The sequence below is a fragment of the Montipora foliosa genome, chromosome 12 (assembly GCF_036669935.1).
Source record: "Montipora foliosa isolate CH-2021 chromosome 12, ASM3666993v2, whole genome shotgun sequence".
In the NCBI taxonomy this organism is placed as follows: Eukaryota; Metazoa; Cnidaria; class Anthozoa; order Scleractinia; family Acroporidae; genus Montipora; species Montipora foliosa.
Genome location: NC_090880.1, coordinates 11303837 through 11317405, shown reverse-complemented (window position 1 = coordinate 11317405; position 13569 = coordinate 11303837). Strand labels below are relative to the sequence as shown.

At 40.3% G+C, this 13569-nt stretch overlaps 1 protein-coding gene across 1 annotated transcript; it reads left to right on the top strand.

The window, feature by feature from the left end:
- Window positions 1–3325: 3325 nt before the first annotated feature.
- LOC137979311 (probable thiopurine S-methyltransferase) lies at window positions 3326–7368 on the top strand. Its single transcript, XM_068826551.1, has one exon. The coding sequence runs from the start codon at window positions 4870–4872 to the stop codon at window positions 5581–5583; it is 714 nt and encodes a 237-aa protein (XP_068682652.1). The 5' UTR covers window positions 3326–4869; the 3' UTR covers window positions 5584–7368.
- The last annotated feature ends 6201 nt before the right edge of the window (window positions 7369–13569 follow it).

Here is a 13569-nt window from a genome sequence, read left to right as displayed (position 1 = left end):
ACATTATTTCCTCACAGCTAATTTGATTTAAGGACTTTCGCGCTAATTGTTTGTGCGCAACGTTACTGCGCAGGTAACGCGACTGTAATATGTCACGCATTACTTCGAGGATTGGTAAAGTTGAGGTTTTAAAACCTTTGCAAAAACCGTGGACGATAAGTCTTGCACAGCGTTGGATCAGAGAAGATCGTGATCAGTCAAAATTGATTAAAGAATATTTATGAAAGTCAAGTAGACTACTGCACGACTGATATCGGCGTTGTTTTATCAGTCGTGCACTAGTCTACTTGACTTTCATACATATTTTTCAAGCATTAGTTAAAATAACATGGCGACAAAAACGCCGGGGAAAAATTACAGGCCGGCAAAATAATGGCACCTTTATTTCCGAATCATCATGAAACGTTAGAGAAATGTGAGCGGGAGGGTGGAAAAGCTCTGGAAAAGGTAGCTGATCGAGTAGTGGCTGAAAGTTTGGAAAACTCGAGGACAAACCGTAGCGTAAATTTAATGGGCTGCTTTTTTAATAATGTTTTTATTACTCCACAAACTTAAGTTCAAAATGAATGCATGTTTTTGAAGTTCTTTTCCTTTACTTTCGTGAAAATAGAGCAGTATTTTCGTCCTCGCCCGCTTGAATAGTGCGGACCTGCGTGGAAACAGCCAGCGATTAAATTTCACAAAAACCACGCTCCAGAAGGCTAGCATGACGGCAATGGAGAGATATTATACAAAATACCAACCAAATGAAGATGAAGCCTGCTTAAAACTTCGTTGATGTCCGTTTTTTCAAACGTTAACCGTGTAGCATTTATATTTGACATTTGAAAACAGGTAGCCCTTCCCGTTTATCCCTGGAAACCCGATGAGCTCAGTAGGCCACTTTCAAAAATATTATAATACTCTTTGTTTGCCCTCCAAAATTTTGCATAAGCAGTGTTCTCTTGGAAATTTTTGAAAGTGGCCCGGCTAACCGGGCTGTCCCGGTGAACGCGATTACATGAAAAAATCTCAGCCCGGTTAGCCGGGATCCCGGCATCGTAATGCCGGGTATCGGCTAACTGGGCTGAGATTTTTCCATGTAATCGCAAACTGTGTCTCTCAGACGTGCTGGGATCTCGGCTAAACGAGCCATCCCGCCTAACCGGGCCAGCCCGGCTCATGTAATCGGCTCTTCTTAGGACTAACAAACCAAAACAAAACATTTTTTAAATGACGGATTATGTCTAATCATTGTTTGCCTATGATGTTCGTGGCAAAAAGTAGCAATAAATTAAATAAATCTGTTTTCTTTTTCTTTTTTTATTTCGTTGTTTGTGTCCATTGGTGAGAAAAATGAAGCCGTTCTTCCGTGCGAAGCAGTGGGTCCGAGTTCAAATCCAGTCCAGGGGCAATATGATTCTTGCCTCTTTACAACCACAACTCGCGGCAAATTATACTGAACTGATATGCGCTGATTACGCATCCAACACAATGTACGAAGTTAAGGATAGCCGTCAATTTATAGCAATAGTCGTTTGTTTATGGGAGCAGGGATTGCGAAGTGGTGAGAGCACTCGCCTTCCACCAGTGCCCCTCGGGTTCGATTCCCAGATTTGGCGTCATATGTGGGTGGAGTCTTTTGGTTTTCTACTCTGCTCCGTGAGGTTTTTCTTTGGGTACCCCGGTTTTCCCCTCTCGATCCTTAAAAACCAACATTTGACTTGATTTGCGCTAATTCGTTGATTTCAGTTTACAGTGTCCCCCAATTAATGCTCCAGGACTAGAAGACTAGACACTTAATAAAAACTTGGCTCCCTGGAGACGATGATTATGATCATGATATTTTGTTCGCGACATCACTCCGGCAGGTTATGCCTTCATATACCAAGGACTGTGTCTGTTGGAGGCTGCGTTGGGGTTCTCGTTCGTGACTGCTTTAAAGTTGACATATTACCCTGTTGTGTTTATCGTGTTTTTGAATATATTGAGCTATCTCTCCGGGGTACCGGTTTTTATTTCCGCTCGGTTGTTTTGTATCGCCCACCTGCGACTTGTGTATCATTATTTTTGGATAAATTTTCAAGATTTTTGGATCATGTTACGACTAGCAGAGCTATTTCCTTCTGTTCGGTGATTCAATTTTCACGTTGACATTTCAGATAGTATTTGTCGACGTTTTCTTGAGTACATTGCAATGATTTTACCTTTTTTCAACATGTCGATGTGGCTACGCATGTTAATGGTCATACACTTGATCTGGTAAATACCAGGAGCGAGGAGACTTTTGCTTCAGATTTCTCTGTTTTTAACCCTGTAATATCTGACCACCATATGATTTGCTGTTGTCTCGGTTTTTATAAGGAACGTGTTCTGACGAGAAAAGGTCGTACTCGCGCCATTGACATGGATCAGTTTTGCTCTGACCTGGATGCCTCAGATTTAGTGAATTCATCTCTTGACAACGACTGGTCTGTGTTAATCCAAAGTTTCAATTCTACTCTCCAGTCACTGCTCGACCGTCATGCTCCTATTAAAGAACGTACTTTTACCCTGCGTCCTCCTGCTCCGTGGTTGACCGACGAACTCAAACGGGCAAAGAGGAAGCGACGCAGACTGGAGAGAAAATGGCGTTCTACAAGGAGTGACTCGTCATGACTTATACCGGAATCAAAGTCAGATTGTGAATGACATGATTCGACTTGCAAAGGAAACTTTCTTTGCATCAGTAATTGAAAGAAATCGGGGAAATCAACGGATTCTCTTACAAGCCATGAATAATTTATAGTACAGGAAACCTGTGGTCCGCTATCCGACCGCTAGCTCAAATGTCGAGCTCTCTGGTCAATAGACCTTTTCGGCTTGTACATTTTGTTTTCCCAATGCAGATCATGTGATAATACTCAGGAGACTTGGTCCTTTGTTTTGTTCATTAAAAAGAGTGAATACAGGCATGCATGCCCTCATTTTAATGAACAAAACAAAAGACCAAGCCTCCTGAGTATTATCACATGATCTGTATTGGGAAAACAAAATGTACAAGCCGAAAAGGTCTATTCAACTCTTTCTTTGTCAATAGGCTTCGACTTATCCTCTCTCAAACTCTTCTGTTTCTTATGGATGTGAGCTCACAAGTTTCAAGCTTAGTCCGTAATATATCTCGACTAAGGAAATTTTTATCAGTAGAAAATACTAAATGCTTAGTTCACGCCTTTGTAACATCCAGGCTAGATCATACCTTATTCAGCACCTACAACGTGTTCAGTATTGTGCAGCTCGACTTGTCTTATGATGTGGTTGCAAGTTCGACCGCATCACACCCTTGTTGAAAGACCTTCATTGGCTCCCAATTGAGCAACGAATAATTTTTAAAATTTTATTTCTCAGTTTTAAAGCCATGAGCAATTTAGTGCCTGATTATGTTTGTGAGAATTTATTTTTAAGTTTCTATTTTGTATTGATTGTAAAGTGCCTTAGAGCTATTGTTAAGGCTCTATACAAGTGTATGAATTATTATTATCATCATCATCATCATCTTCATCATCATTATAAAGTTCCTCCTTTTGTGGCGAACCCGCAGGTCTGATGGCGCATGCTCTGTTGACAATAGTCAAAGAGGAGTCCTGGATACCAGAACGAGTCCGGATACGTGTGGATGGATAAAATTCGATTTGAATACGTTTCGTGTAGACGTGAATTTTCTTTAATCCGCAGAGAAAAAGTTGCATATTCAAAAATATCCGGATATGTGTGCACGGGGCCTAAATTGTCGAGATAAGTGAGAAGATCGTTTCTCTCTTTCATACAATTGATTTGTTGACTATGGTAAGCCTGGCAAAAATCAAGGATCCAGTGCGAAGACTGACTACTCCAAGGTTAAACTAAAGGTAACCACTATGAGTTCACTTTTTACAATCCAATTTCCTTAGTTTTATCATCTACCGACGCTCGCATGAATCAGGTCGCAAATCAAAATAATTATATAAATTTAATTACATGCTTTTTTCATTATTTTTTTTTTTCAAGTATTCCAATTTTATTTTTCGACTTTTTAGGGTACTCACGAGCGTGAGTGAGAACAGGTAGCCGACGCCCCTGGTCATCAATAGTTGCATTTTTCACGTTATATCATAAAATCGTTGAGCTCGCTGACTCGAAGGGCACTTTAAGGGCACTTAGATTGAGGGCCCTACTCACCAGGAATTCTTGTAGATCAATGATTAAAACATCCAAACCGGTGAAAGTGAACTCTGAACTCTTTTCAGTTAATTTAATCACGGGTGATTTTAAAATTCATGTTGATGTGCCAGGAGATCCAGCTGGTTCTTCCTTACTGGAAATTTTTGAATCAGCATGTGGCGAAGCCTACTCATGAATCTGGCCGTGACACTCTTGATCTGATCAAAAACGTGTTTGGGACTCATTGCCCACAGATTTCGACGATTGTACCAGCAAGAACACAGTCTGCTGCGCAAGACTGAAGGGAGCCTCCACGCTTACAAAAAGACAATTTTAAACCCTAGGAAATAATGTTTCAATCAAATATTTCAAATTTCCTCCCTTCAATTTTCAGTAGCCAGAGGGGCGGTTGTACTGTACACAGGTTAAATTTCAACTGAAATGCCACACGATGCCATCTTGAATCATTTTCACTTTTCATTTAGAAGGCAGCCCTTAAGAAATTAGAAAAAGACAAAATAATTGATTCTGAAATTCCATTTTCCCCAAAAAAGGAGTGCTTTCTTTGAAACTTGTGTTTTCCTGCAGTTACCCTTTTGCTTCTGGGGACCCAGATCAAAACTGGACTGTACCCACCCTACTCCTGAGAGTGTCTCGTGCACTGGGAAAGTACAATCGTTTTGAAGCTAACGTGAATACGCACACGAGAAAATGATGGAAGAACCAGAGACAACAACAGCTGAGTACTGGAAAAAACGCTGGGAGGTCAACAGCATCGGCTGGCATCGAGATGAAGTGAACAAAATGCTTCAAAAGTATCTTGACGAGCTCACCGGTGGAAGATCTTCTGTAAGAGTGTTCGTTCCTTTGTGTGGTAAATCTCTTGATATGTTGTGGTTAGCCGAACAAGGACACAATGTTGTGGGTGTAGAGTTGTCAAAGCTAGCAATTGAATGTTTCTTTAAAGAAAACAACCTCAAGTTTTCAGCGGAACAAGTGAAATTGGTGGCAGCTGTTGATCCAGTCGATGTGTACAAGTGCACGGAGAAGCCAGTAACAATCTTCTCCTGCGATTTGTTTGCTCTCTCTGAAGAGGACGTCGGTGGAAGATTCGACGCGATCTGGGATCGGGGTTCTTTGTCTGCTATGCAGCCTGCAGTTGGTGACCGAGGCAAGCGTTATACCAAAAAAATGCGCTCGCTTCTTGCCGACGATGGGAACTATCTGTTGGAAAGCCATTATTATGAGTTGGATCGAGGGAACAGTCCGCCAGCCAGCATCTCCATCGAGCTGCGAAATGAGATATTTGGAGAAGACTTTGTTTTAAGGGAATTGGAGGTGGAAAAATTTAGAAGAGATGAAGCAAGGCCTTTATCCTTTCCTTTAGACTATCACTATCACTTGATTGTACCCAAGGCCGCTTAGTGTCCGATGATCGATTCGACTGGGGTGGAGTGGTTAGTGTCAATATTATAATAGCGCCACTGTACCCATCTTGTATCGCAGTTGTTGTTTTCTTTCACACCTAGACAAGAAACCGAGCATGAATCATCCCTTAAACGTAACATTATTTATAACAAATGCCCATTATCTATGTTGAATCTAGAAGCCATTTTTGTCTGGGCCTTTAAAACAATGGACTCACTCATGTACAATGTAAAAATACCCCATTCACACCAACAAGACATGTTTTGTTAAGGACGGTGCCTACTACTGTTACTGCGCGTACGTTCTGCACATCTCGAGATTTTCGGTGTTCCTATCGGTGGTACTTATTAATACAGAGGTATTTTTGCATGGTTCAAAACTATGTGGAGAAAGCAGAGACTTAGCAAGTGCTCATGATATCCAAAAAGAAAATTGGGGGTATATGCATTTTTCTGAGATCATTATGCTTCAATTTGGAAAAGAACGCCATACATTGCTTTTTATTTTAAATCTTTTTACCTATAGTGTTGATTAATTATTTTCGAAAAATGCGTGGTTACCCCCAAATCTTTCTTTGGATTTTAATAAATCAGTTACAAGTTAAGGTCTACTTTTACTGTATATTCAGTAAACCATGCAAAAATACCTTTGAATTAGTATGCACCGTCCTTAACCTGGGTAACAAAATGAAAATCAGTCACAGAAAAATGTAGGAATGGCTTTTTCATGAGATTCAGGTGAGTTTCAGTACACGCTTTGATCTGTGCTAAATTTGTAGGCGACAAAAATCAGTATTCATGAATTTTGAAAAACCGTGGTTAACTAAACATCTTCAAAACTTGGTTAATTAGGTTTGGTGTGGGACGGGGCACAAGATGAGATCCAAGGCTTTTGTATAAAATTTTGTACTAGATTATATGATTTCTTTGCTTTCACTCAAAAATTAATGGCTGGTTAATAGTGATCACAGCACAAAAGTCTGTACAATTATATTTTTTGAGAAGTGCAATATATTTCATATGCAGCAAGTTCAATACTACTTTGTTGTTGTTTATAGGCAGCAAGTTACATGCTTTATGTCCACAACAGACTTATTGTAGTGTGATTCACAAAATAATGTTCTGTTGGATTCTTAAGACTGCAGAATGTTCACCAATTATTTATAATTCTGTCAGTGAACATAGTATAACCATCTCTGGTATTATCTTTAGCAGGGAAAGTAAAGATTTAGATTACGTAGCTGACAAAAATTCGATGACAAGGTTTTCTTGAAAGCTAAGTAACACAATTTAATGCTCTTTTTGCATTCTAGCATCTCTATGAAAATATCAAGATCAGATTGAGAGTGAAGTAGAAGTAGATAATTCTTGTCAGTTAAATGGAATCATTTTGGTTCCCCTTTGCTTGTGGCAATTATATATCTATTTAACCTGTGAAGTATTTTTGAAGCTTGAAAGTTATTTAAGCCTCTTTAAAAAATAGTTATTTTATGGGGGGCTTGAAAGATTTTTCAGCTGAGGGTGCGTATAGTAAGCTTCACCAGCCTCATACACAGTACTTAATTAAGCTCTTCTCGCCAGCTGATGAATTAAAATGGTTGTCCAAAAATAAAGATGTTGTAACCTAAAATTGCAAAAACCAGAAATACATTTTGTTAGAAATGTTGAGCAATATCTCAAAACTTTGCTAGCTTGCATACCCTGATTTCTTGCATACATGTAAGATTTGTGTCTTACCATTCCCAAAGAAAGTTTAAAAAAATTAAATGATCTAGTGGCATTGTTTCTCGTCTGCCAACAATGTATTCATAAATAACTTAAGTTCTACATTAATGTAAAGTCATCTTCCAAAAAGTCTTAAAGGGTCTTTTGGCAGAGCTGTACTGGTTTTTATGGCAACAATGGTATTAGCCAAATGTCAAAACGTTTCCCAACTAAAGGATCTCATTGTTGCACTGTAATATATAACTCTATAAGGCTGGTCAAGTTTCTAATATGTTGTTGTTCTTCTTACTATTACAACCAGAGTGACCGTCACTTTCTTCATTTTCCACAAGGCCTTCAGCTCCACTGCAAGGTCTCAATACTTGTTGGTTTTTTTTTCCTCTTTTAGCAGGATGCAACTATCTCCTGGGCAAGCAATGTCAATTTTCTGACACTCTCCTCTTCCTATCAACCTTTGCAATATCTGGTCTATTGTGTGGGAGCATTTTGTCCATCTGAATTGTGATGAAGTCCCATAGGACCTTCACGTTCTCATTCTCAGCAACTGTTTCCGGGCTATGCACGTACCACTTCTCTCCGCTCTCTATGTTGACCTGTTTGCAGAGATCCCAGTGTATTGCTTTTGCAACATTATCATGTCTCTTGTAATCAGACTGTGCTAATTTGGGACATTCGCTCAGAAGATGGTTGACAGTTTCATCACTCTTTGCATAATCTGCAAAGTGAGTCCTCCTGTGTCTTGTCAAATTTGGCATTGATCACCTTTGTTCTCAGAGATTGACTCTGTGCTGCCATTAGAAGACCTTCGGTCTGCTTCTTTAGATGGCACGTCTGAAGCATATTCCAATCTTTCTCACTTGCTATTTCTTTCATCTCTCTCAGAAACCGTCTATGAAGCTTCTTCTCTGTAAACTCCTTGATTATTATTATCATCATCATCATCATTATTATTATTATTATTATTGTTGTTATTATTATTTTGCTTTGTCATGGACTTGTTGTTGGTATAACCAATTGGGCAGGTACAAACACAGGTCTCAGGTCACAGGTCAAGGTCACAGGTCATGCTTTTACCAATACAGAAACAACCCCAACCGTTTACAAATGCTAACATTACGCCTAAAAATTTTTGGTTAGGCCTAAGGTCAGCTTTTGTGTGTGAGTATTTCCAATATCTTTTCATTAACCCATACAGGCCTGGCCAAATGGATCCAACATTGTTGGACGCTGTTGAAAAGTGTCGAACGAGGTGGTCAAAAACGAATGCAACATGTTGGATCCAGAATTTTGGACTCAAGGGTCTGGAACCAAAATATGCTACGCCGAATGTGACAAAATATCAAGTCCGCTAAAAATAAAACAAGTCACACCATTTATAATCAAGTTGCCAACAATTAGCATCAATTTGTTTGTTGACCAAATCAAATTCCTCGCAATTTATGTCACCTCTCTTGTTGTGCGATTCATGTATTCAAGGCCCGCGCATCGAATGTGAAGCTCGATAATTTCAATTCAAGATGGTTGTTTTATAAATCAAGAAGGGAGAGAATAGCTTTTGATCAATTCTATTTTCGAGGGGAACTGCACCAGTAATGGCGGGCAACCCGTTTATCGTCCCAATTGCGAGTTTAAGAAATTACAACTGCTACGGCAACGACAACACCAATAAACAGTAATATCACCTGTTTTAATATATGAGGCGGGCCAGTCCGGCTAGGCCCCCTTTGCCAAGATCTCGGCTCATGCCTGTTTTCATTTAGTAAAATTTCGGTTCGTTTATATCACAAGGCGGGCTGGCCCACTTGCGGAGATCCCGGTCTGAGCTACGGAGATCTCGGCAAGCCAGGCTGAAAAATTCTCATATAAACGGTCCAGCCCGGTTAGCTGGGATGAAAAATTCTCATGACGTGTGGGTTGCCTTGAAAACGTAGTCGGATTTGCATAATCATAGAATTATTTTTGCATCTTTTGTTTTAAAATGCCATTCCGTACTTGCTAGCGCTAAAATGAACCTTTCGTTTCGAACGTCAAAGCAAGAAAATTCACCAGGTACCCCATGCGTGACTTTGACGGTTACAAGACACGTAAACAAATTCCTAAAATTCATTCCGGTAAACCTGGCTGAAATCGTCCATATAAACACTTCATCCCTTTTACCGGGCCAGCCCGTCTAACAGGGCTGGCTCGCCTCTTATAAATTAAGCAGGCCCTAAAAGAGGAAGAAATTATCATGCTGCACGTGCGGCACGCATTTTTGTAAGGCATTTCTCTCTCGTACTCATCAAAACAACAACGTGAAATGATCAATTTTTGGGTTTTGACGACAACATGGACAACAAACAGTAAATCTTTTGTTCTTTCTCTTTTTTTCAAATCCGTTCGTACGATTCTGGTTATCGAATACTTCGCCTATCTTATACAACATAAACAAGATTGAAACGCCTTGAAACACTTAGCACTTAGGATAGCTCAAGCTAATAGTTTGAAGTAACGTCTTCGTCGCCGTAGCCTTCTTGGTTTCTTAAACTCCCTAATGTCTCCTGTTGTCAGTTTTTGTAGCCATAATTTTCTGGTGGATTATATTGGTTACTCAAACTGCTTGTTGTAGATGTGCTTCATTTTGCTGATCATTCGCAATTGGGTCTCTTATCGAGTTACTCTTCACAACTTCGGGAACTGGGTGAAGTTATAGCGACATGCGAGGAACGAGTATTCCTGTGCTTGGGCTGAGTGAAAGATTCTCCTGTAGACCAAGATCCTCGATACTTTCAGCGGCCACTGTCTCGCTCAGATTTACTCGCGTTTAATCATTTTGCCACAGGTGTTCAGTCCCCCTCGAAAATAGAATTGATCAAAAGCCATTCTCTCCCTTCTTGATTTATAAAACAAGCATGAATTGAAATTATCGAGCTTCACATTCGATGCGCGGGCCTTGAATACATGAATTGCACAACAAGAGAAGTGACATAAATTGCGAGGAATTTGATTTGGTCAACAAACAAATTGATGCTAATTGTTGGCAACTTGATTATAAATGGTGTGACTTGTTTTATTTTTAGCGGACTTGATATTTTGTCACATTCGGCGTAGCATACCAAAATCTACCCAGAATCCTTAGAAAACAAACTCTCGCCATGTTGGCGTTTTAAACTTCCTTTTAAAATTATCAATAGTCACTCTCTCTTATAGCCAGAGGACGGCCGTTCCAGAATCTGGGAACTTCAACAGCAAATGCGCGGTCTCCAGAGGTCTTGCACCATGCAGGTGTGAGGAACCTTGTGAAGACCCGGGGTGTTGACTTGCAAAAGATCCTGCAGATACATTGGCGCCATGCCCCTGAGATCTTTGAACACAAGAAGGGCTATCTGTTCGAAGAGAGATTGCATGCTGAAGCTTTCGTCGCTTAGGGCCAAGTCGCACTAGAGGGCAATTTCGGATTTGTTCAGGACAAATCTGACTTGAAATCGGCCAGTGACAAAAAAATTGTCCGGAAAGCTACAGTCGCACTTTAGAACAAAATATGTGAACAAAACATCACACCATGCTGTGAGCGTCGCGCAATTTCCTTCGAAACCGCCTTTACTCGCTGTTTCCATCCACAAACCGCTACACGAGAGATCTCAAAATGTTCTCAGCTGACGAAGATGTACGGCGCAAAGAAGTTTGGGATGATCGGGCATTGAGCCGTCTTCGCTGAACTGAAAGGATTCTTGCAACGAGTCAGAACGCGTGGTAGAAGGAGATGGGCTGGGAGTTCCTCAATCGTTGAATATGTAAGGGCTAGGCATCGGATAGATTGTTGCCACATTTCATACGGAAAATATTGGTCGCCCGCGCCTGGATTCATGATGTTGCGAAATGAGAACGTTTTCAATTTTACCGCGAAGTCTATAGCCTGCGAGAACGCTCTCTCTCTCTTCGGTGGGCCTGCTCGCAGGCTACGAAGTCTATCGCATAGAGACTCTGCTACATATCACCTGTCAAATCACTTCCGAATCAAGACACCCTCGCCATTGTTTTTCAAGATTTGTTTCAGTTCGGCCTGCTCCAGAGGTAGTCGACGGCATCTTTGAAGTTTGTCCGTCTGCGACCAAATTTTGTCCTTCGGTGGACAAACCGGTCGCACTTGGTTTTTCTTTGTGATGACAGATTTTTGACATAAATAACAGTTTTGTCCTCTAGTGCGACTTGGCCCTTAGATATTCAAGATTTGGCTCATTCACCATTCTGAAGCTTGAACTGACGTGGCAACGCGCGAAACAGTTGCAACGAATTAACCATCACCATGGATACCGATAACTGCAGCGCACGCGCGCGTGCCACACTGTTGAATGTGATGGCCGAACGAATGCAACACAAGCTGTTGATCACACCTTAGAACAAAAGAAACGTTGGATGATGTTGAAGACGATGTTTGATGGGAATCAAACTTCGTTCGACAACTTCCAACATCATACATACCGCATGGTGGCCAAACGAGTGCAACTTGTTCGATTCAACAATGGATGATGTTACAATAAAATGTTCAGTGGACCCGTTTGGCTAGGCCTTAACAGCAAGAAACGTAATAGTGGACGAAAGCAAAAAAAAGTTCTACCCTTCGAAGCAGTCTTCAGTATCACCAGTTCCCCAGTTCCCGGTTATTTTATAAGGATATATGATGATGATGTTATAACAGAGTTTGCGACGTCTTGTCCTTTGCTTGTGCTGTAAACCCCCTGTTTGTGTTGTAGCTTGCTGCAGAGAAAATTCGGCAGATGGGTAAATTAAACAAGTAACTATTACATTTTCCTTCGGATTTATTTATTGAAATTTCCTTCGAAAATAGTCAGAAATGGCATTTCCGAGACCATTAATCTCAAAATTTTCTGGGGGAGCCTGCCATGCGGGAGGTCGTGAGTTCGACTCCGGCCGGACCAACACTGAGGAGAAAGTGCTGCCTTTGTAATTACATCCGCAAATGGTTAGACTTTCAAGTCTTCTCGGATAAGGACGATAAGCCGGAGGTCCCGTCTCACAAATAACTTCCACGTTCATTAGTTCCCTGTCTTACAATGACACTTGGATTCTAAATATAAAAACTGCAAACAATAAATAAGAGCGAATATTGAATCAAAAAATATATAACATTTGCTTTTTTCTGAGTTTTAATATAAAGTGAATTTCTATAAAAATGTGTTATTAAAAAGGACAACATGCTTACTCTGATGGACTGAGAACCCAGGCAAACTGCCAGTTCCCAGATGAACCACCCAAATTCTTGGTCATTAATGTGGAATTCCTGGTGACCACTCGAGTACTGGGGGAGAAAGATCTTCCAGAGTATTCAGTTCCTTGGCATAGGGTAGGTTTAAAAGACATTCGATATATAGTAGAAAAAGATTTCATGCCAGAGCTGTCAGAAGTTGTCAGGGCATTGCTTCTGTTATGTCACAAATTGTCTTTGTGTTCTGCTTACTGCATTCTGTATGCCTATGCAAGTTGGTCTCAAACATGGTATTTCTGGGAAAACCTTTCAAACGGTATGCATACATGTACAATAATTTCTGACAGAATCAATAAAAAGAAATATTCATTATCACATGTAAAAGTAAAAGAGTTATTTATTTTGCTTTGATTGTCATTTACTTTCTTGCTTGCATTTCAGCTATCGGCTATATGCAGTAACATTCTATGCTTACCAGCATTACACATGTAATATACTTTTCAATGTTGCATGGTTGGTATATGATGGCCTCAAGGAAAGGAAGAGCCCAGGTGCTGGTCTCAAGTCCTACACACCTCAGTGGAGTGCAACGAAATCTGTCACATTGCTTTTATGTTTGAAAAGGTCAGCTCACAGCACCACACACACACGAACGGCTTTGACTTTAACAATTATTGTGGATTTAATGTTGTCTGCTAGTGCTGGCAATACACTGTAAACATTTTACAAAGAAGAAACCACTATGAAATGCAGGATGCTCTTTATTTAAAACATTTCCTTTGAGGTATGTCCCACTCCCAAATGGAAAGAAAAAAAATTCTGCAGAGTGTAATCTCCAAAAAATTATTGCGCTGCTTTTCGACTGATAGAAAAAAATATCTGCCTTGTTGGTCAGTTGGGAAAAAAAGGTCTTGCCACTGAGAAATCTTCGGATACGGCTTCTGTCCACAGATATCCGATGAAAACGATCACTGAAACGGAACTTTTTGAAAGCACTGACGTCACAGTATCATTTACAATGCACTCCGCAATATTATAAACTCATTAAAGATG